Consider the following 21548-nt stretch of genomic DNA (forward strand, 5'->3'; position numbering starts at 1 on the left):
ACTCTGGCCTAGAGTCACGAGGCGGGTATACACTCTGGCGCCGCCTGCCGGAGGACGCTAGTGGGACTGCGGCTGGCTGGGACCCTTGAAGGTCCCCAGAACGGCAGGTTCCCACCCTGCAGTGCAGCGGCTTCCCTCTAGGTTCACCCCACTGCCCTAAGAAGCTTTCTTTCCTTGGAGACACGTGGGACACAGGAGGGAACTCTGGGGTGACTAGTTCTTGCAAGTTCCTCAGGCGGTTCTGGGCCAGGCAATCCTTTGGGGTAAGTGGATTAGGTGTTCCACCTCATGGTTGTGACTTAAAAGTCACAAGGAAATGGGGCCTGAGGTTGGAAGACCTGGGCCTTGGCAGGCCTTGTCCATACCTAGCACATCAGTTTGTTACCTAAATGGGTCGCATCTCACCTCTGGATTTAAACTCAGTGTTTTTGGTTCTGTGAGATGGTTCAGGGTGAAGGCACTTGCCACCAAGCATGAGAATCTTAGTTTCATCCCCAGGATCTATGTGGTAGAAAGATCCTACGCATCTTAGAAGTTGTCCTCTGACCTCCACATGCACAGCTTGGCACATGTGCCAACACACACCATACACAAACGAAAAAATAATGACAACATTTGAAAACAAAGCCAGAGGCTGTGATGGCCCCTTGGATGAGACTTATTCATCCCTGCCAGCTAATGTATTGGTGGTCTAATAATATGTCAGGCATGGCAAAGTCAGACAAGAGCCCAAACCAGCCTGGCGGTGGTGGCGCACACCTTTAATCCCAGTACTTCTGTGAGTTTGAGACCAGCCTGGTCTGCGAGTGAGTTCCAGGACAGCCAGGACTGTTTCATAGAAAATGCTGTCTCGAAAAACCAAGCCAAATGAACCAACCAAACAAAAACAAAGCTAAACCAACCAAACAAACAAAAACAAAGCCAAACCAGATGTGTTTATAGAGCTGAAGGCACCTCCTTTTCCCCCGGTGACATCTTTCTAGAAATTCCATGACATCTGCTGCGCAGATCATGTTCAGCCTTGCTACACTCCAGCGCTTGGAGCTCTGCCTGAAAAAGAAGGTTCCTGTCCTCCAGGACACTCACCACACATTGCGGACACAGGTCCTCAGCAGTCAGCACTCAGCACACCAGTCAGTGGTCAGACATGGGGACTGCTCGAGAGCAAGCGTGCCTCACAGCGATTTGACCAACTCCGTCCCATCTTTTGTTTGTCTGGGCCTTGTGTTTTATTTATATTAATTCCATTTAAAAGGAAGGAAGAGAAGGAAGGAGAGAGAAAGGGAAAGCAGGAGGAATGAAATGTTTCCCCAGCCATGGTGGCATAGACCTGTAATCCCAGCACTTGGGAGGCTGAAACAGGAGGATCTCAAGTTCAAGACCATCCTAGGTAAACTATTAAAACCCTGTCTCAAAATAAAATTCAAAGGGGACTGAAGAGGACAGCACCCTTTAATCCCAGTACTCTGGAGGTAGAGGCAGGTGGATCTCTAAATTCATGGTTAGCCTGGTCTACAAAGAGAGTTCCAGGATAGCCAGGGCTACACAATAGACTGTCTCAAAATAAAGGTGGATGGGGAGCTGAATGCCCATCCGGGTGTGTTGGTGCACACCTTTAATTCCAACACTAGGGAGGCTGCGCTGATGGATCATTACAAGTTTGAAGTCAGCCTGATCCACATAGCTAGTTCCAGGTCAGCTACATTGCAGGGCTACATTGCAAACCTCCCCCCCAAAAATGAAAGAAAATAAAAAGGAAGTGGGGGCTGACAAGCTTTTGCCTAATCTGTGCCCTGGAGTCAACCCTTTGTAACTACAAAAATCAAAATCTTAATTAAACTTGGGGTAGTAACTTACACTGTAATCCAGTACTTGGAAGGGTGAGACAGGTAGACCATTAGTTTGTGGCCAGCCTTGGATACAATAATAATCTTATCTATCTATCTATCTATCTATCTATCTATCTATCTATCTATCTATCTATCTATCTTATATCATCTGTCTGTCATCTATCTATCACCTATCTATCAGATCTATCTATCATCTATATATCTGATATATCTATCTACTTATCATCTATCTATCTATCTATCTATCTATTATCTTCTGTCTATCTATCTATCTCGATTCCTTCTCCTCCTCCTTCTTATTGTTTGACAGTATTTCAGTTTGGATTTACTAAAATGTCTGGGCTCAAAAGATCTTTATGCCCAGAATGCTCTTGGATTTATACTCCTCCTGCCAGAGCCTCCCAGTAGCTGAGCTTACAGGCCCGTAACACCAGGTGTGGTATGACAGAGTCTGTTTTATTTTAAGACAGGATCTCCTGTGCCCCAGCCTGGCCTTGAACTCAGTGTGTAGCCAAGGCTAGCCTTGAATTCCAGATCCTCTAGCCTCACCTTCTCAAATGCTGTAATTGCAGGTCTATGCCACCATACCCTCTTTGAAATGATCTTATGTTGTCACCCACGGGTCAGCAGATTACCTGGGGGTGAGCCCATCTAATCCTAGCTTAGTTGGGGTGGCTCTGCTCCACATGACTCCTGTCCTCACCCTGAGCTCAATATGCTGACTGTGCACTTGTGGGATAAAGAATGGGGCCAAGGTGGGGCTGGAGAGATGGCTCAGAGGTTGAGAGCATTGGCTGCTCTTCCAGAGGTCCTAAATTCAATTCCCAGCAATCACATGGTGGCTCACAATCATCTATAATGAGATCTGGAGCCCTCTTCTGGTGTGCAGGCATACACGTAGGCAGAACACTATACATAATAAATAAATCTTAGGAAAAAAATGGAGCCAAGGGCATGGTGGGTCAGGCCTTTGTATTCTAGAGGCAGAGACAGGCAGGTCTCTCTGTGAGTTCAAGGCTAACCTAGTCTATAGAGAGAGTTCCAGAACAGCCAGGAATACACAGTGAGACTCGGGTTCAAATAAACAGACAAATAAACAAATAAATAAATGGGGTCAATGATGAAGTCCCCAAGAGGTCATTGCCAGATCTGGGTTTCATACTCTTTGTTGGAGACAAGGAAAAGAACTCAGGCTGATTGGTGATCTCCTATTTAGCTGGAATGTTTGAGGTCCTCCAGAGTATCTAAGTGGAGATGTCAGGCAGGCCAGGTTGGATGTGTGTCCTCCAGCTCAGGACAGAGATCTGGATTGAGAACAATGATTTGAGAGCTGTTGTCTCACAATGGATGAGAGCTCAGAATAGCACAGATGGAGTGAATTATGAAGAACACATCAAACAACACAGAGAATCACGATAGATAGACACTAGACGTCATTAGAAGAACCTTCCAGGAAGGTTGGGTTTGGGCAGTTCCATGCCACCGGAAGTCTGTTCTGTTGAACAGCAGAGAAACAAATCTCATGAATTCAACAAGAGAAGAATCAGTGAGTTCCCAAGGACCTTACCGTGTGTTGTCACGTTACTCTGGCCAGTGTCATGGCCTAAGCAGCTAACACCTGTTTCTCAGTTCTCAGCCTGGGAAGTCTAAGGCCAAAGCCCTGATGGTCTGCTCCTGGTGAGTACTCTTTCCCAGATTTGCAAATGGTGGCCTCGTGTGTGTGTGTGTGTGTATGTGTGTGTGTCCCTAGAGAAAGGGGGAAACTCATGCTGTTGAGGGGTACAGGGAAGAAGGCAGAACCCCACTCCGACACTCACAGGAGCTTCAGGAGTTCCCTTAATCCTTTAATTACCTAAACTGAGGCCAAACTGAAAAGCCTGGCTTCAACACTGAAGAGAATCTCAGGACTAACCACATAAAGCAGAATTAGATTCTAGTTTTTTGTTTTTACGTTTATTATATAGCGTGCGTGATGGAGCGTGTAGCTGCCAGAGGATAGTGTGCAGAAATGGTTCGTTTCTTCTACCCTGTGAATTCTGGGGTCAAACTCAAGTCAGAAGACTTGAAAGATAAAGCCCTTACCCACTGAGCCATTTGATGGCTCATGATATTTTATTTTATTATTATTTTTTTAAACATATTTATTTATTTATTATGTATACAATATTCTGTCTGTGTGTATGTCTGCAGGCCAGAAGAGGACACCAGACCTCATTACAGATGGTTGTGAACCACCATGTGGTTGCCGGGAATTGAACTCAGGACCTTTGGAAGAGCAGGCAATGCTCTTAACCACTGAGCCATCTCTCCAGCCCTCATGATATTTTAATATAGACTTTAAGCACAAAGACTATGGCAGTCTGGAGAGATGGCTCCATGGTTAAGAGTGTAATGATCTGTCCTGTCCCTTTAAGGGACAAGCCTCGCCCCTTCCCTCTCCAATCCCTGCCCCATTCCACAGAGGCAAGCTGATCTTCAGCTTCCTCCCTTCTCTCCCCTGAAGAGGCAGCTTCTGCCTCACTCCATTCTCCCCACTTCTCCCCCCTCTCTCTTTCCACTCCATTTCTCTCTGCTCTTCCCCCTTCTCCCCTTACCTTCTCCCTCTTCCCTTCCCTTCCATAACCACTAATATCCAACCTCACTCTGCATGGCGTGCCTATCCATGTCTCTGTCTCTCGCCCACTGTGTGGCTCCCTGCCCAGGACCAGCCGCCTTCGGAGACCTGCAGTGTAGTCTCTTGGCGTGCCCATCTGTCTGTCTCTCCCCTTGGTCCACTGCAGCCACTTGGGGAACTATGCTGTCCCTGCCTGGGACTGGCTGCTCTCAGGACCCTGCTGCCCACTGCTACTGCTTGGGGATCTGCAGCATTTTTACTTGATCCATTACAAAGAGTACATTCTGCCTTTGGAGAGGAGCTGAGTTTGAGTTCCAAGCACCCACTTCTTCTAACTTGGTCTACAGAGTTCATGAACATCCTGAGCACTTTAGTGATCTCTGTCTGAACATTAAAATGAGTGTTGGGCAAAGTGGTTGTGGAACATGCCTTTAATCCCAGCATTCAGGAAGCAGAGGTAGGTGGATCTCTGTGAGTTCCAGGCCAGCCTGGTCTACAGATGAGGTCCAAGACAGCCAGGGCTACCCCCAAAAAATTCCTGACTCAAAAAAAGCAGAACTAATATGAGGGCCGAGAGTGTAGCTCAGCAATAGAGTACTTGCCTAGCAGGTGGAAGGCCATCTTCAGTCTATTGTGACTCAAAAGAAAATTAGTCTTTAAATCAGTGGGAGGCTATTATGAGTGAAGATATTTTGACCAACCATTCCTATCAGGGCAGGAATTGCATAAGCCCTGGTCCCAGTGGGAGGGGTTGGACCTGCCTTCTGTTAAATGAGTAGCTTGTGCAGCTGACACTAAGATTTTTGAAAAACCTGAGTTAGTGTTTGCAGCTGGAGAGATGCTCGCTCAATGGACTTTGATGTTTGAGCAAACAGAGCTCTAAAGGGAAATGTGTTTATTTTCCCCAAACAGGGTTATGCCTGCTGTTTCTGTTTGTATTCTTTTTAAAAGCAAATTGGCTTAGGAAAATTAAATGTTAATCTCCTTTCTGGTTTTACACTGTTTATACCCTGGGGTCTGCGTGCCTACTTTCCTTCACTCTGAATATTCGAAGCTAGCATGTCTACACACATGAAAGAAAGGTCTGGACAGACATATCCCTGTGTTATATCCATGAAAATTATCTATGAAAATGAGATTCAGAAACTAGTGGTTAGGAGTGACTTTTACATTGTCATTTTCTTTATGTGGCTTATAATTTTTAATTTATGGACTGAAATGATACAGAAAAAGAAAATGTACAGAAAAATAAAATAGCCCACTATCATCTACGGAGCCATCTCTCCCATCCTGCCCACATCTTTTGAAGGGACATACTGTCTCATGCTTCAGACCATGCTAGCCTAGAATTATTATATAGACCTCCAACTCACAGTGATCTGCCTGCCTCAGCCTCCTTAGGGTTGAGATTATAATCTGATTGATTGGGATTTTTTATCGGAACTTTAAAAAAAACATTTTTTAATTATTTAAAATAAAATAAATAAAATAATAAATAAAATTTATGTGCATGTGCATCTGTGCATGGAGACGGGAGCCAGATGCCCGTGGGGTCCACAGAGGCTGGCCTGACAGGCAGCTGTGTGCCACCTGATGAACGAACTCGGGTTCTCTAATGGAGTCAGTTGCACTTTTAACGCCGACCCATCTCTCCAGTCCCTGATTAGGACTTTTAAATCCTTCCCTTTATGAGATGGGCTCTCTATTTTTTCCTTTTATTGAAAATAAGATTTTTTTCTCACATAATATGATTTTTGTTGTTTGTTTTTTGAGACAGGATTTTCTCTGTGTAACAGCCCTAGTTGTCCTGGAACTAGTTCTTGTAGACCAGACTGGCCTTGAACTCTGAACTCGTAGAGATCCGCCTGCCTCTGCCTCCCAAGTGCTAGGATTAAAGGCGTGCGTGTGCCACCCCTACCCCCCACCCCGCAATATTATCTTCATTACAGTGTTCCCTCCCTCTGTTCTTCCCAGTTCCTCCTGCCCTCCCCTTCCCCAGATCTACCCACTTTCTGTCTCTCATTAGAAAACAACAGGCTGCTAAGGAATAATAATAAACATAAAATAATAAAATATAATAAGATAAAGAAAAAAATTAACATGCCAAAATACGACAAAACAAACAGAAGGAAAAGAACCTGAGAAAAGGCACAAGAATACAGACGCAGAGATATAGACACACAGATACAGACACAGAGATACAGACACACAGATACAGACGCAGAGATATAGACACACAGATACAGACACAGAGATACAGACACACAGATACAGACGCAGAGATACAGACGCAGAGATACAGACGCACAGATACAGACGCAGAGATATAGACACACAGATACAGACGCAGAGATACAGACACACAGATACAGATGCAGAGACACAGACACACAGATACAGACGCAGAGATATAGACACACAGATACAGACGCACAGATACAGACGCACAGATACAGACGCACAGATACAGACGCAGAGATATAGACACACAGATACAGACGCAGAGATACAGACACACAGATACAGATGCAGAGACACAGACACACAGATACAGACGCAGAGATACAGACGCAGAGATATAGACACACAGATACAGACGCAGAGATACAGACACACAGATACAGACGCAGAGATATAGACACACAGATACAGACGCAGAGATACAGACACAGAGATACAGATGCATAGATATAGACACAGAGATACAGACGCAGAGATACAGACACACAGATACAGATGCAGAGACACAGACGCAGAGACACAGACGCAGAGACACAGACACAGAGATACAGATGCACAGATATAGACACAGAGATACAGACGCAGAAATATAGACACACAGATACAGACGCAGAGATACAGACACAGAGACACAGACGCAGAGATACAGACACAGACAGAGAGCCACTCACTGCACACTCAGAAATCCCATAAATCTCTAAACTGGGAGCCATGCTATATACAAAAAGAGCCTGTAGGGTAAAAAATATATAGATTTTTTCTTATTTCATATATATATGTATGTATGCATATAAAATTTTCCTTTTAGCCGGGCGGTAGTGGCGCACGCCTTTAATCCCAGCACTCGGGAGGCAGAGGCATGCGGATCTCTGGGAGTTCGAGGCCAGCCTGGTCTACAAGAGCTAGTGCCAGGGCAAGCTCCAAAGCTACAGAGAAACCCTGTCTCAAAAATCCAAAAGAAAAAGAAAAAATAGAAGCTGTAGAGTTAGTTCATTTTCTGTTGGCCATCTGCTGGGCATGCAGCCTACTCTTAGAAATAGCTTGCCGGGCCAGTGGTGGCCTATGCTTTTAATCCTACACTTGGGAGGCAGAGGCAAGTGGATTTCTGAGTTTGAGGCCAGTCTGGTCTACAGAGAGTGTTCCAGGTCAGCTACAGCTATACCGAGAAGCTCTGAATCAAAAAACCAAAAAAAAAACAAAACAAAAAAAAAAAACTAAATTTTCATTTGCATGTGGCTATCGATTGAGGATGCCTTCTGGGTTAGGGATGGGGGCGTGTGCCCAATTCTTTTAGCTCTAGGACCCCATCTGGCAGGCCTGTGCATGTTACCTCAGTCTGTGAGCTCACGTGTGTGCCCATCATATTGACTAAGAGGACTGTGTTCCCCTGGTGTCCTCCATCCCCATAGACAGAATTCCCTGTAGGTCAGGCTTACCCCAAATTCTGGGGAGTTGAGAACAACCTTCAGCGAACGCCTAACTCACCAGCCTCTGCCTCACTTTGCAAGTGCTGGGCTGACAGGCTCACACCGCTCTGCCTGACTTAAATCTTTCCTCTTGATAACTAGAGGTTTCTGCCATGAGTGGAGGCACACGCCTGCAGTCCCAGCACTTGAGAGGAAGATGCGGGTCAGTGTCTGCTTTGGCCTGCGTCCTTTGGCGTGAGTGCACTCTGGTCTGCTGTTCTCAGTCCGGAGGCACTGTGGGAGGAAAACTACCTTGGATGTCCCGTTTCAGACCCTAGCAGGCCTCTCACGTCCTTAGGATAAAAACAAGCCTCTCATCCACCCAGGTCACCCTAAGAGAGAAGAGCAGTTTCCTTGTACTCTGTCCCGCAGGCCTCTAACTCCTGAGGGCAGGGAAAGCTGTCTTCTGCCCTGACCAGAGCAGGTGCGTGGAGACCAAATGCACCAAGAGGAGGCACTACTGAGCCAGGTGCTGGGCGGCTGGGCCAGTCCAGCTGGAGAGACTGCCCCACTGAGGGCCAAGCAGGATATCCCTGGACCTGCAGCAGCCACCAGTGGGAAAGCAGGGGACAGCTTCAGATGGAGCTTGCCTTCAACAGCCTGGGTGACACTGTCCCCATCTACTGTCCTACCAGAAGTTCCAGGCTTACCAGAGGGGACATTCCACAGACTGAGAGATGGCATTTGCTCAGGAGTCTGCTCCTGGAGTGTCCCGCAGGGAGGTGGACAGCACTGGCCAGGCTGTTCCCAGGCCGGCCTTGCTTAGAGAGTGAGGGGCTGGAGGGTGGAAAGACAACCATTCTCCCTTGAGATTGAAGATGAAGCCTGTGTCTAGTATACTAAAGGGAAATCAAAGGACGGCCTGATGGGAGGGGATGGGAACGCTGAGCTCTCAAGACAGCTGGGAGGGATGTTCTGTTCCAGGCCTGTGGAGCTCCAGGGTGAGCTTCATCGGCAGGTTGGCATGGAGCTGAGTTAGTCAGAGTACCTGGCTTGAAGGCCAGCGCCAGGGAAATGCCAGAGAACAGAAGAAGAGGCAGAGCTTGCTAGCAGGTCCCAGGCAGCCACTGAGGCCAAGGGAAGGAGCTTAACCATGGTGATGAGTGAGCACCAGTGATTTGGGAACTGCTGGGGTGCCTGAGATAGAAGAACCTGCCCCACAGTGCAGAGCTAAGGAGCCAAGGGGGGAGCCTCAGCACCTGCTGTGGAAACTCCGTCTCCCAGGCTGCTGGCCTCCTGGACACTCAGCAGTTGTGGCCCCAGAGAGCTACACAAGATGGGTACATTAACATTCCATCCTGGAGGGGAGAGAGGGCTCGTGATGTGGCATCCCTCTCTTGAGGATAAGGAAGGGTTAACCATTTCTAGGGAGGGGCGGAAGGACATTTTCTTTGGTGGTGTGACCAACCACAAGCTGCCCATGCTCTTGTAAGGAAGCCCTGATTTAAAACAAACAAACAAAAAACTCTTAGGTTCATTAAGTTGGACTTGAGTGGAGTCAGCTTTGATCCCTTGTTGGCTTCCTATCCGGAGGAAGAGATGTTTGTTCATGTTTCATTAGGAAATATCACATGACAGCTCCACAGAAGGGAGGAGGGAGGAGGCAGAGGGTGAAGGTCAGATGCTGACTGAACCTGCCAGCCTAGGAGTAGAGCGCTGACAGCTCCGCTGGAGCCTAGCAGCAGGTGCCCTCTGACCCAGCTCCCCCAGAATGCCACATGCACCTCTGGCTTTGGTGGCAATGTCAACTCCCTGCTGTCTGCTCTCCTTGGCTCTGCTCTGTCCCAGGGACCCCAGCTCACAAGCCCACCCCAGCAAGGATGCTCCATCCCTGAGTTACAGCCTTGGGCTCCCCAGAGTGCCCCCTGCCCCTGTGGGCTTTCTGTCTGTGTCAGCGCTGCAGCTCTCTGCCAGCGGGGCAGACCTCAGAATCTGCCTCGAGACTGAGCAGAAAACCCAGGAGGTCTGAGACAAACTTCAGTGGCTTCTGGAGCAACCGGATCATGTGACTGAGTACGTTCTGCCTTCACAGGGGTCCATTGCTCCTGGGTGGAACCGGATAAGACACCTAGGAAGGTGATTGAGTACCTGGCACTCCCGGAGTCTGCCAGTCCTCCAGTTCCCGGTTGCCTTGCCCTGAACTGCTGGCATCCGTGACATCCGTGGGACAGGACTGGTCTGAGGGCAACACATGGAGCGGTCTGTGCCCATGAATGCCCTTTTTTTCCTCTGTAAAGGACATGGAAGCTAAGGCTTTGAAACACACCCAGGAGTTCTCCACTTTTGCAGGTTTTCTTTGCTGACAGGTAAAAGCTGCCATGGGGCACCACCCACAGGGCCTGGGCACCGGTTGGGGCTGCCTAATATCACCTATCCCCACCACCGATTGCCAGGAGCAGCGGGCTATCCTGAGTCCAGGTGGTGGAGGTCTGCTGGCTGTGGCCGTGGGGCAGAGGACATTGGGATGGTGCAGCCTTCCTATACATGGCACCTTAGCAGCTCTAAGGCATCCAGCACCAGCCTCAGCCCCAGTTAGAGAATTCAACATGATCCAACCAGATGGGCAGCTGGACGGTGGCTGAGGGCTGGGATGGTCTCTGGGATGAGGGAGCCTCTTCTAGGGCAAGGGTGTCAGCTGAGGTCCTGCAATGACAGGTCTCCGGAACTTGCACATAACTAGATCACTAGGGAGACCACGGCTCTTAATCATGATGCAGATCACACACAATGATCCCTGGAGGAAATGACAGCCACTAAAATGAGACAACATACATTTATTACGTCCATCCGGCCTCAAGGGAGGCACCGTCCCTCAGACGTCCACAATAATTTTGCAACCTCGGTGTTCCATGCTCACTTCGGCATAGCTTGGGGACCTTGACGGGGCAGTCCCTTCTCTTTGTGCCACCACTGATCACATTATCTAGATTAAAGTGCTGTGATACACCCTCCAGTGCTGAGTGTCCCATGCAGATGGCTTCCGTAGAGTCCCCCTCTGGCCACCACTGTAGGACTCTCTGGGCAGTGCCCGCAGTCAGGGCTTCAGTACCCAGGGTATTCAAAGACAGCAGCGGCTCCCATCCCTGTCCCGATGCACATGGACACCACTCCATAAGCCCTGGGGAAAGAGCCTGTGTTGGCTGCACAGCGCCTGCACAAGCCGTGCCCTCACCAGGCAGAGCTGCAGCACCAAGGGCTCATGGACAGATGAGCAGAGCAGATCTGTGGAAACTGAGCCGTGGACAGACACAAGCCAGGTGGCAGACACTTCCACAGGTTATGCTGCCTTTTAAGCAAGCCATCAGGAAGGCAGGTCTCACCCCTCCATCCCTACATCAGAATACCTGTGCATGTGTGCGCACTCACCTCCCCAGGCCCCAGCCATCAGACACCCCAGCTCCAACACCCCCCACACCACTCCACAAGGAGCAGCCTTACCGTTTCCCACGGCGCTTCAGTTCATTGAGAAGCGTGATGACCTGCCTTGCACCGGTGCAGCCCAGGGGGTGGCCCAGGGCTATTGCACCCCCCAGGGGGTTCACCTTCTCTGCAGGAATTCCCAGCTTCTCCACACAGTAGAGGGCCTGGAAGGAGCCAGAGCAATGGCTGGAGCCTCCATCTGCTCTGAACCATGGGCCCAATTGTTCCCACCAGACACCCTGGCTCACCTGACTGGCAAAGGCCTCATTGATCTCAAAGACGTCTATGTCGTTCACAGTCAGCCCTGCAGGCAAGATACAGAGCAGAGCTGACAGTCATGGCGGGACTCTGGATTTCCTCTGGGCTCCACCCCAAGCACAGCTCTCGTGGTCTACTGTGTGCCAGGCGTGTGGGTCCCAATGGTAGGGTAGGGAGGCCTTGGCTGTGGGGTGCTAGCCTGACCCACCTCCATTCCAGAGCACCCACAGGTCAAACCCAGGACACTCCAGTCCCAGATACAGGTAACAAGGGGTCCAGGTACAGGATGAGAAGGGGCCGCTCACCTGCTTTCTGCAAGGCTGCAGGGATGGCATAGGCAGGACCGATGCCCATGATGTCAGGAGGGACGCCGACCACTGCATAGGACCGCAGGACCCCAAGGATGGGAAGGCCCAGTTCTTCAGCCTTGGACCTCCGGGCCAGCAGGACGGCAGCTGCTCCATCACTCACCTGACTGGAGTTTCCTAGGGGAGGAAGGGTGAGATGAGGAGGCCTCAGACTGAGCTGAAGAGAGCCAGCCCTCCACCGTCACCTTGCCAAGGGGCCTGGTCAGCTCCACGTCTCAGAGAAGAACTGGTCACCTCCATCAGTCCTATTCCCAGCCCACGCTCACCAGCTGTGGTAGAGCCTCCATCCTTGAAGGCCGGCTTCAGCTTGGCCAGGCCCTCCATGGTGGTGCTGGGACGGACGCCCTCATCCTGGGACACCGTGATGGTTTTCTTGTTGCCCTTGTCATCAAGGACTGTGGTTGTCACAGGCACGATCTCAGCTCGGAAACAGCCCCTGCTCTGGGCTCTTGCGGCCCTGCCAGCAGCATGGACAGTGAGATACAGACATGTATGAGTTCCCTTCTTGTCTGTCCCTAGCTTTTGCCAAAATGTACAGGAGAACAATAACTTCAGGGGCTGAAGTCTGGGAATAGATGTGGCCCTTGGGGAGCTCTGTAAGGAATTCCTCAGGACCCTCACCTACTTCTTGGTAGGGACAGCATGCCTAAGGTCATCCATAAGCTCTTCTTCATCTGCCCCACAGCTCTGGATCCCTATCTCAATGGGGAGCAGGGAGTTAAAATGAAACTTAATTTGTGTGTTAGCGTGCACACACATATTATATATATATATATATATATATATATATATATATATATATATATATATATATGTATATATATATATACACCACAGCATGCATGTAGTGGTCAGAGGTCAACTCTGGGGTGGAGGTGGAGGCCATCTGTTCGTTTCCCGGCTGCCCAGACCCGAAATAAACACACAGAAACTGTGCTAATTAAAACACTGCTTGGCCTACTAGCTCAGGCTTCTTATTAACTAACTCTTACATCTTAAATTAAACCATTTCTATTATTAACCTTACTGGTAAACCACGAGCCTTGTGGTAAAACACAAAATAATAGAAACAGGTTAAGATGTAAGAGCTAGTTAACAAGAAGACTGAGCTAGTAGGCCAAGCAGTGTTTTAATTAACACACTTTCTGTGATTATTTCGGGTCTAGGTGGCTGGGAAATGAACAAACAGCCTCTGCCTATACTGGGGAATCAGTTTTCTCCTTTCATCTTGGTAAAGGTAGTGTCTCATTCTGTTATATTGAGTTCAGGTAGTTGGACCACACACTTCTCACTGCTTCTCTTGTCTCCACTAAGACCCCTTCTTGAGCAGGCCACCAGGCCCAGACACTATGTGTCTCTTTGCTTTCTCCTCTTTGTGTAGCTGGATTGATCAGCCTAGCCTGCCCAGAGAGCTAAGGCTTTGTATTTCTCTGATGGCAGCCCAGCTTTGCCTGAGGTCAATTACCCACACTCAGGCCTATGTCCTAGCCCAACTCATCATGATGCTGGTCACTGCAGCCTCCCAGCTAGAGATAAGAGTTTTGTCCCCTGGGAAAGCTCTACCTGAAACTACTAGGTTGGCCCCATGTCCTACTCTCTGCCCCATCAAGAGCCCACCCCAGCCGCACTCACTTCTGCTGGGAGGCCAGAGCAAAGGCATCCTGCTTCTGCCGTGAAATGCCAAACCGCTCGGCCACGTTCTCCGAGGTTATCCTAGACACAAACAGCAAAGCAGGAGGCTGTGGGTCTGCTGGCCCGAGGGCCAGGGCCGTACTGAAGGCCTGTGCTTGCACCTCTGGGCATCCAGGACAGTTTCCAATCCATGCTCCAGGGACTCCTGGCTAATCACTGATATTGATCACCCATGTCAAGAGATGCTCACAGGTTCACACTTCAAAGACACCCTCTTACAGGGTAGAGCAGCCTAAATGTGGGATCTACAAAGGAACTGTCCCCTGGGTGGGTTGCCTCAGCCCATAAGACAAGGGCTGGGGGTACTACCTGGCCTGTTTACCTGTGGCTTCCAGGCTACTCTTGGAAACACAGGATGTAGACACAGCTAGGTCAGTTTGGAGTCCTCACATAACCAGCCTCCCCAGAATCCTTTGCCCTTGACACACTATGGAGAGCTCACAGACATGGTTGCAGTACTAAAGCACTGGAGAGATGGAACAGATTCCCCAAACTGCATCTCACAGGTCCAAGTCCCTCCCGGGCATGCATAGGAACCCGAGCTTCCCTTGTTCTCAACTCTTGAGGCCTCCAAGGCTTTGGGGTCTGCTACCACTGCCTTCCCTGAGACATAGCATCTCAGTGACATGCAGGGTGAGCTACATTTGGAAACTTGTGTAATCAGAGAGGACTCTGTGTGTGTGTGTGTTTTGAGTGGGTGGGGGAAAGGCAGGTCTCAGGAAAGGGAAGTCAAGGGCAGCATTGATCCTCTATCCAGTTCCCAGGGAACATATGACACCCAGAGGAAGAAGACAAAGCTAAGTACTGCCAGCCACAGAGGAGAAAATCCCTGGTGTCTGGTCAAGGACAGGCAGAATAGTGATTGGGTGCACACACACACACACACACACACACTCACACACACACACATCTGTGGACACTCACCCCATAGGAATCAGGCAGTCTCTGGCCTTCTCGTTCTCCAGCAGGCGTGAAGAAATGTTCCCAGGGTTTCCTCTCTCAGACAGGGACATGGACTCCACCCTGAGGAGAAGGAGTGGTCTTAGCCCTAATAGGAAGCCCCAGGGAGGGCTAGCTGAATAGCAATTTCTGGGCGAATTTCAGGCAGTCCAGGGAGTGTGGTAAGCTGTCTAGGAAGCCTAAGGAAGGCATATGATAGCCATGAAGCAGGTGGAGCTTTCAGAGCAGCTGGGCCTCTCTCCCTCAAGCCCAGCCACTGTTTCAGACCCACTCCCAGGGCCATGGCCAGTGAGGCAGCCCCCAGGGTCCCCTCCTGGTACCCATCCCCACCCCACCCCCAGCTCAAGGCATATGCCCTGAGTTAGGCCAAGCTCTCCATTATGTCCAAGTCAAAGGGGGAAGGGAGGAATTCCTTAGGTTAATGCCAATCAAAGGGAGACCTGGCTGGAATAGGCAGGGAGGATGGACAGGGATTAGGTGTACAGGACTCAGAAAAGGGTTGTGGGGGTGAAGCTTCAAGATGATAGCAGATGGCCTTAGCTGAGTGTTTGTCCTTCCCTGGTCATTAGCTCAAACTCTTCCCAAACAGTGACACCACATGACACAGACCCCATGGGGTTAGCTGGTTCCATGGCAACATTCACAGAGCTGAACTGGTGTCTTCTTGTAAAGATGACGACAGTGAGGTCTGAGTGGGGAGGGATTTGACCACAGCTGTCCAACCTGGGCCACAAGCTGCCGTCTCAGAGGCTAGGGGATATCTCTCAGCTAGGAGGCCCCGGACAAGCTGCCCTTTCAAAGGCTAGGAGATAACTCTCAGCTAGGAGGCCCCGGACAAGCTGCCCTCTCAAAGGCTAGGGGATGGTCAGGACCACTGCTTTGTCTCCACTACTAGGGTGATTGAACTGACTGGGACTATAATCCCAGTCTTTCCCTCAAGTCACCAAATCTGCTGTCCTCATTATGACAAACATAAAGAACAGCAAAAGGCAGGCAGGCTGTGACCCTTGCCCACCACGGTCTCTGTTTGTGGACTTTGGCTGTTGTCCTACTGACACACAGGTTAAGAAGATCCAGTGAAGGGCAGCTAAGACCTGACCATAGGCCAGCTATGCTTCCTGATAAAAACATTGCACAGAGAATAGGAAAGGCTGTTGGCCCCGGACCATGCCGAGGCCTCCCCGAGATGTCTTTCCAGCTTCTGACACCCCAAGTCTAGGCCCTAGACACCGCCTTCCCTTGGAACCACTTCCGAGTTAATTTCTACAGGCAGAAGCAAAACTGTAGTCTAGGTGGTGACAGAGAACAGATAGCCAACAATCTGTCCCTTGGAACCCAGCTGTAGCCCGAGTTCCAGGTTGGCGACAAGAAAATGGATAGACTAGTAAAACAGTTATGCAATAAAAGCTGCACTTGGCTCGAGGCTGGCTTCTAACCTAAGATCCTCTTGTCCGTCTCCTTCTAGCCAGATGGACAGGATGAACCACTGTGCTCTGCTCAATGTGTCTCTGGGTTCAGGGGACCAAAACTGCTATTCCTCTCTCAACAGGCACGGAGAATACACTGAGGGCATTCTCAAGTGTAGCCCTCTCTCAGCACGCTCGGCCACGTTTTCAACTCTGGCAGATTCCCAGGCTACTTTAGACCAACTCTCTCTATGGCTGGTGCTGAGACTGGGCCATTCCCAAGCAGCCCAGAGCTTGGGCCACTCCTGGACACATTTCTGGGAGCCCAACCTAGCCAGCTGCCATGGTGGGCAGGAGAATCATGGCCCCTCAGAATCGAGGAGAGGAAAATTAGTTTGATTGTTACACTGGTTAATAAGGTCCAGCAGGAAGACCATCTTACCCACAGGCCATGCCAATGTCATAAGACCCATTTCTGATGCCACCTGCAACAAAAGCACTTCATAACCATCCTTGGCCGGAGTAGGCCTGCCCTGGAGCAGCACAGCTCGTTCCCTCTCTGCTCTCGGGGTACAGACCCAGGAGCACCCAGAAAGGCTTGGGGTCTGACAATGGGCATTCCTCCATGCCTCTCTGCCTAGGGTCTCTGGGGTCAAGAACCAAGGTCAGAGCCAATAGTGATGGTGCATGTTTTTAATCTTAGTACTCTGGCAGATGCAGGAGGATCTCCGAGTTCCAGGCCAGCCTGGTCTACAGAGTGAGTTCCAGGACAGCCTCACAGAGAAACCCTATTTCAAACACAACACAACGAAACAAAAACCCCGGGCATGCTCACGGGTCCCTGGCAGTCACAACTCACCAGCGATGTTGGCCACTGCCTGTAGCCCTGATGAACACTGTCTGTTGACGGTAGACAATGGGACAGTCTCTGGAATGCCACTGAAACAGAAGGGGAGATGGCAGTCAGCCCTGGACGTGTAGCCAGTCCTGAGCATGCCACAGCCTCATAGAAAACAGGCCCCGTGAGGCTCCAGGGCTCCCTTACAGCACATAACAGTGTGCATGGAGGGATGACAGCTGTCCGTACCCCCACCAGGGTAGGCATATGTAAAGGAGGGATCAGCTACCTGGCAAACCCTGTCACTATGGCCACTAGCAACCAGGGTCCCCAAGCACATGTCCTGCTGCTATGTGATTCTAAACCCAGGCAGGGGACGCTTGTTTGGGCCACAGGCATTCTTCCTCACTTCCTGACGACTTCACAAAGGAAAGTAGCCATCACTTTTGCCCACACAGAGGCAGACCACCAGCCTTAGAGCGAGCTCTCACAGACAAGGCCACCAACCATCTCTGCCACCGGGCCTCACTCACCAGCACTCATACACCTGTGTGCCTATGTGGTTCTCTGAGAATCTGCTCTTGCCCGGATGACGAGTGCTTCCGGCATGTTTGTACCGGGCACTCCTGGGGCTTCGACACTGGGCTCAGCTCTGGCAGCAACCTCGGCTTCCCCTCTGGGTAGATAACCCATCTTGGCCAACAGTACAAAGCCTCGTTTCTAGCGCCTCCTTAGACGAGCTCAGGAAGTTCCTTGAGAATCTTGCTGCTCCTGCAGTACAGTCAGGCTTGGAAACACTCAGGCCAGGCTCTCACTGACAGCTTTCCAGGCTTGCTACATTCTTAGTTTCAAATTACCCATTCATCAAGCCCCTTCCCGCAAGATACCACATTTTCATCAAATAATTTGTACTGAGCACAAGGTACTGTGTTGAGTTTAAGACACCAGCAGTACTGTGTCCCAGAGGATGCCCAACCAATATGCAAAAAAACTAATCCACTGTCAGAGATGCAAATTACAGGGCCAGATGGCAAAGCCATAGCACAGGGAGGCTCACAGCAACCCACTGGACAAGAAGTCCACTCCTTTGACACTTGAGAGCCAGTCTCCAAAGATATCTGGGCAGGGGTTGGCTGCCCGGGGACAGAAGGGGACAGAATGGGCAGAGTAGTGCATACAGGAGGCAGACAGGGTAGATGAAGGAGGGGAAGTCAAAGTGGGTAAGCAGGGAAGCGGTGAGAATGGAAAGTTACCAGAGGGATGGGAAGTCGACCCCAGGCTGTCTGACCCCCTCTAGTCTCTAGAGGTTCTTTTTTTGCCCTACTCTGACATTGAGCAGTGTTGCTTTTATGTCTCATCCACCTGAGGGAGGGTGGTCTTCAATCTACACACGGAAGTAATTAAGTACTGCTTCCCCAACTGGAAGTCGGCGGCGGGGGGGGGGGGGGGGGGGGGGGGGGGGGGGGGGGGGGGGGAAGGGGGGGCTCCTCCTGGCTTCCCCATCCCTACCGCTGTCCTCAAGCTTCTGATCCAGGGCTGCACCAGGACTCCTCAGGCAGCTCACGTAGGAATGGAAGCAAAGTCACGGACCAAGGTGGTCATGGGATTATTTACCTGACATGTGAAGACAGAGTCCACATGTCCAAAGGCTAAGCAACAAGTTGGCTTTGAGAAAAATCAGGCTACCTTTGCCCCAGTCTCAAAGCCCTGCGTGTCCTGGCTGTGGGCCAGGTAACACGCCCTTCAAAGTGGGAGAATAGTTGGGCCCAAGGATTCCGGTTGATTTGGTATCTAGTGTCCAATCTGATAACCTGTCACCTACAGACTAGTCAGTGGTGCTAGAACCCACCCACTCACCCATCAGAGGTAGAAGGATTACCTCAGAAATTGACCAATGCGTGCCATGACGGCCCCAGCTCCTGGCTGAAGTACGTTGCCTGTAGATAGAAACCTCACTCAGTACCAAGTTTTGCATCCTGACTTTCAGCTGTGAGTACATATATTTCTTCAGGATCACTTCGGGATGTTCCCAGGCTCATGTGAAAGTTAAGAGTCCGGGGAAAGGGGAACCAGCTACCAACCGCCCGTCACCCAGCAGCCCAGCGCTGGAGGGCCTCCCGCATGCGTGCCAAGGCATGCTCCTCCATATCAGCAAGCTGGGCAGGTGGCCTGCTCGCCTGGCAACAGGAGGGAAGGAACCGTAGCCTCCCACCTCGTGGAGTCTCCAGGAATATCTGGGCTTTAGAGCAGTGGTTCTCAACCTTTCTAAGGCTGCCACCCTTTAACGCAGTTCCTCATGTTGTGGTGACTCCCAACTGTTATTTTGTTACTATTTCATAACTGTAATTTTGCTACAGTTATGAAGGGTAAAGTAAATATCTGTGTTTTCCGATGGTCCTAGGAGGGGTCGCGACCCACAAGTTGAGAATCAATGCTTTAAAGTATCTCCCACAGGGCATTCTGCTTTCCACCGCCACTCAGCTGGCTGCTGCGCTTGGAGGTGGAGCACAGGCCATCAAGGGATCATCCCACTGATCAGTGGAGTCTGTCAAGTGTTGCTCTGTGAAACCCGGGTTCGAGGTGAGAAGGGGAGGCCCCGGAAGGGAGGACGAGGAGGACCCGGCGCGGGCCTGGCAGGTGAGCTCACCCACGGAGATGTCTCCCAGCTGCTCAGGCCTGAGGTTCAAGTCCTGGAGAACCGCGGTCAACACGGCCGACAGAAGCTCATCCGGGGTGGTGTCCTGCAGGGCGAAGCGCAGAGGCAGTGAGCCCAGCTCCCGCATCCCCACCCGGGGACTCTGCGGTCACCGTAGCCCAGAGGGCAAGATCGCACTGGCCGCCTTCTGCGACCCTCGCCCGTAGGAGGGGTCTCACCTTGAAGCCGCCGCGGCCCGAACGGCCGATGGGGGTGCGCCGTCCGTGCACCACCACCACGTCGGAGGCCGAGGCCTGCGGGAAGCTCGCGGAGCAGGGCGCGGCTTGCAGCGCGGAGCTCGACTCGGGCCTGCCGGCCAGGTGTCCCAGCACTACCTGCAGTCGATGCATCGCGGAGGTGGGTCCCGAAGATTTGTCTGGGTTCTGGGTGCAGAGCTCGAAGAATAAAAGAGATCGCCGGCGCAGGCGCAGGACAGCCTCTACCTAGTGAGGCCTAAAAGTTGATCACAACCCTGGTAGAATAATATCGCGAGTGATGGGGTGGGGCTCCTAAGGGGCACGCCCACTTCTAGACACAACCAATTAGACTAAGGGGCGTCTGCTTGAGGGCACGCCCCCAGAAACTCACCCCTCCCCGGGAGCCCCACCCAAGGCTCTTCCGGAGACGCTCTTTCCACTAAAAGCCCCGCCCACCAATTCTACGGAGGCCAATCAGAATGTCACCCTTAAGCCTCTCCCAGAAACGCAGCCTGGAAACTTAAGTTTGCGCAAACTTTTGCAGACACGGGAAGGAGGTACACCAAACTTTTGGTTTCCTAAGATGAACGCAGCCTCAAGGGTTCCCCTCCTCCAAAGCACTGAGCTCAGCGCGCAGCAGCACGAAAGGCGGGAAGGCGGGGCCCAGCACACGGCTTCTCCCTTTGCTGGGCGAGCCAGAAAAAACACTCCGAGTCTCTCATCAAAATTTGCTCTGTTCTGTCCGGCGTCCAAAAACCCAGAGCCGAGGACTTAGATAATGTTCCAGCGCCTAGTTCGGCCCCGACGGGGTTAGCCTGTCACAGATGCTTGCTCAAAAAACAAAGCAATTTTTGTTTCCTGTTTGGTATGAAGAACCGATTTTACAAATGTGAGAAAAAGCAGGCAGGTTCTAACTGTAGCGTGTTTCACATGTCTTCAGCTTAGTTTACATCTGCTTGGGATGATGTCATTAGTGTACACATTCCCCTAGGAATTCTACTAAGACGGGGGAGAGGGGTGGAGAGAGTGGAGACCCTGAGTTGGAGATTGACACCTAAATAGATTAACTAAGTGAATTAACAAAAACAAGGTTCCCTAGGTCTAAACTGTACCCTCAGCATTAAAGAGTAAGGTGGTAGGTCCGCGTGGCTTTTTGCAGACCCCCGGAGGGTAGAACTGGATTTGCCTCATACCAAAGGACAGGATGCCCTAAATGCCAGCTCACGAGTAAGGTTGTGGCTTACCCCTTTAAAAGGCAGTCACCGCTTGCATCAGATGGCTCAGGGCAGATTGTGGCTTCACATTGCCACTTCCGAAGTCACGTCTGTCTCTTCCTTCCCGTTACCAGAATACAGGTTACTGTACATAAGGACTGTAACTCCTTCATGTCCTAAACAAGACAGATTCATCTCACCATGCATTGCCACCACTACCAGATCGACCAGGACAGGTCTGTAGGCCACGAGACCAAAGCCAGAGACCTTTTTCCAGGTTCTCACACCTTCAAAGGGAGTCGAGCAAAGGTTAGAAACACGAGTGGGGT

The 21548-nt window shown here is 50.8% G+C and overlaps 1 protein-coding gene across 2 annotated transcripts; it reads right to left on the minus strand.

The window, feature by feature from the left end:
* Positions 1 to 10930: 10930 nt before the first annotated feature.
* Positions 10931 to 21388, minus strand: LOC142845458 (3-ketoacyl-CoA thiolase B, peroxisomal). Of its 2 annotated transcripts, XM_075964182.1 has the most exons (13): positions 21250 to 21388; positions 19988 to 20280; positions 19761 to 19854; positions 18993 to 19050; positions 17135 to 17214; positions 16718 to 16760; positions 14834 to 14932; positions 13850 to 13930; positions 12484 to 12674; positions 12155 to 12334; positions 11840 to 11895; positions 11610 to 11755; positions 10931 to 11289 (listed from the first exon to the last, which is right to left on the minus strand). In XM_075964182.1, the coding sequence occupies exons 2-13, from the start codon at positions 20156 to 20158 to the stop codon at positions 11214 to 11216; spliced, it is 1275 nt and encodes a 424-aa protein (XP_075820297.1). In that variant the 5' UTR covers positions 20159 to 20280; positions 21250 to 21388; the 3' UTR covers positions 10931 to 11213. The 2 variants fall into 2 exon arrangements, with proteins under 2 accessions (XP_075820297.1, XP_075820298.1); XM_075964183.1 differs by lacking the exons at positions 16718 to 16760; positions 18993 to 19050; positions 19761 to 19854; positions 19988 to 20280; positions 21250 to 21388.
* Between the last annotated feature and the right edge of the window lie 160 nt (positions 21389 to 21548).

Source organism: Microtus pennsylvanicus, chromosome 3, assembly GCF_037038515.1.
Source record: "Microtus pennsylvanicus isolate mMicPen1 chromosome 3, mMicPen1.hap1, whole genome shotgun sequence".
NCBI classification, from domain to species: Eukaryota; Metazoa; Chordata; class Mammalia; order Rodentia; family Cricetidae; genus Microtus; species Microtus pennsylvanicus.

Excerpts from the sequence above, each read along its gene's own strand:
- LOC142845458 (XM_075964182.1), bottom strand. The coding sequence starts at position 20,158 with ATGCATCGACTGCAGGTAGTGCTGGGACACCTGGCCGGCAGGCCCGAG. Across the intron at positions 13,931-14,833 it reads GACTGCCTGATTCCTATGGG|GATAACCTCGGAGAACGTGG; the intron begins GTGAGTGTCCAC and ends GTTTGTGTCTAG. Across the intron at positions 11,290-11,609 it reads CTGAAGCGCCGTGGGAAACG|GGCTTATGGAGTGGTGTCCA; the intron begins GTAAGGCTGCTC and ends CTCTTTCCCCAG.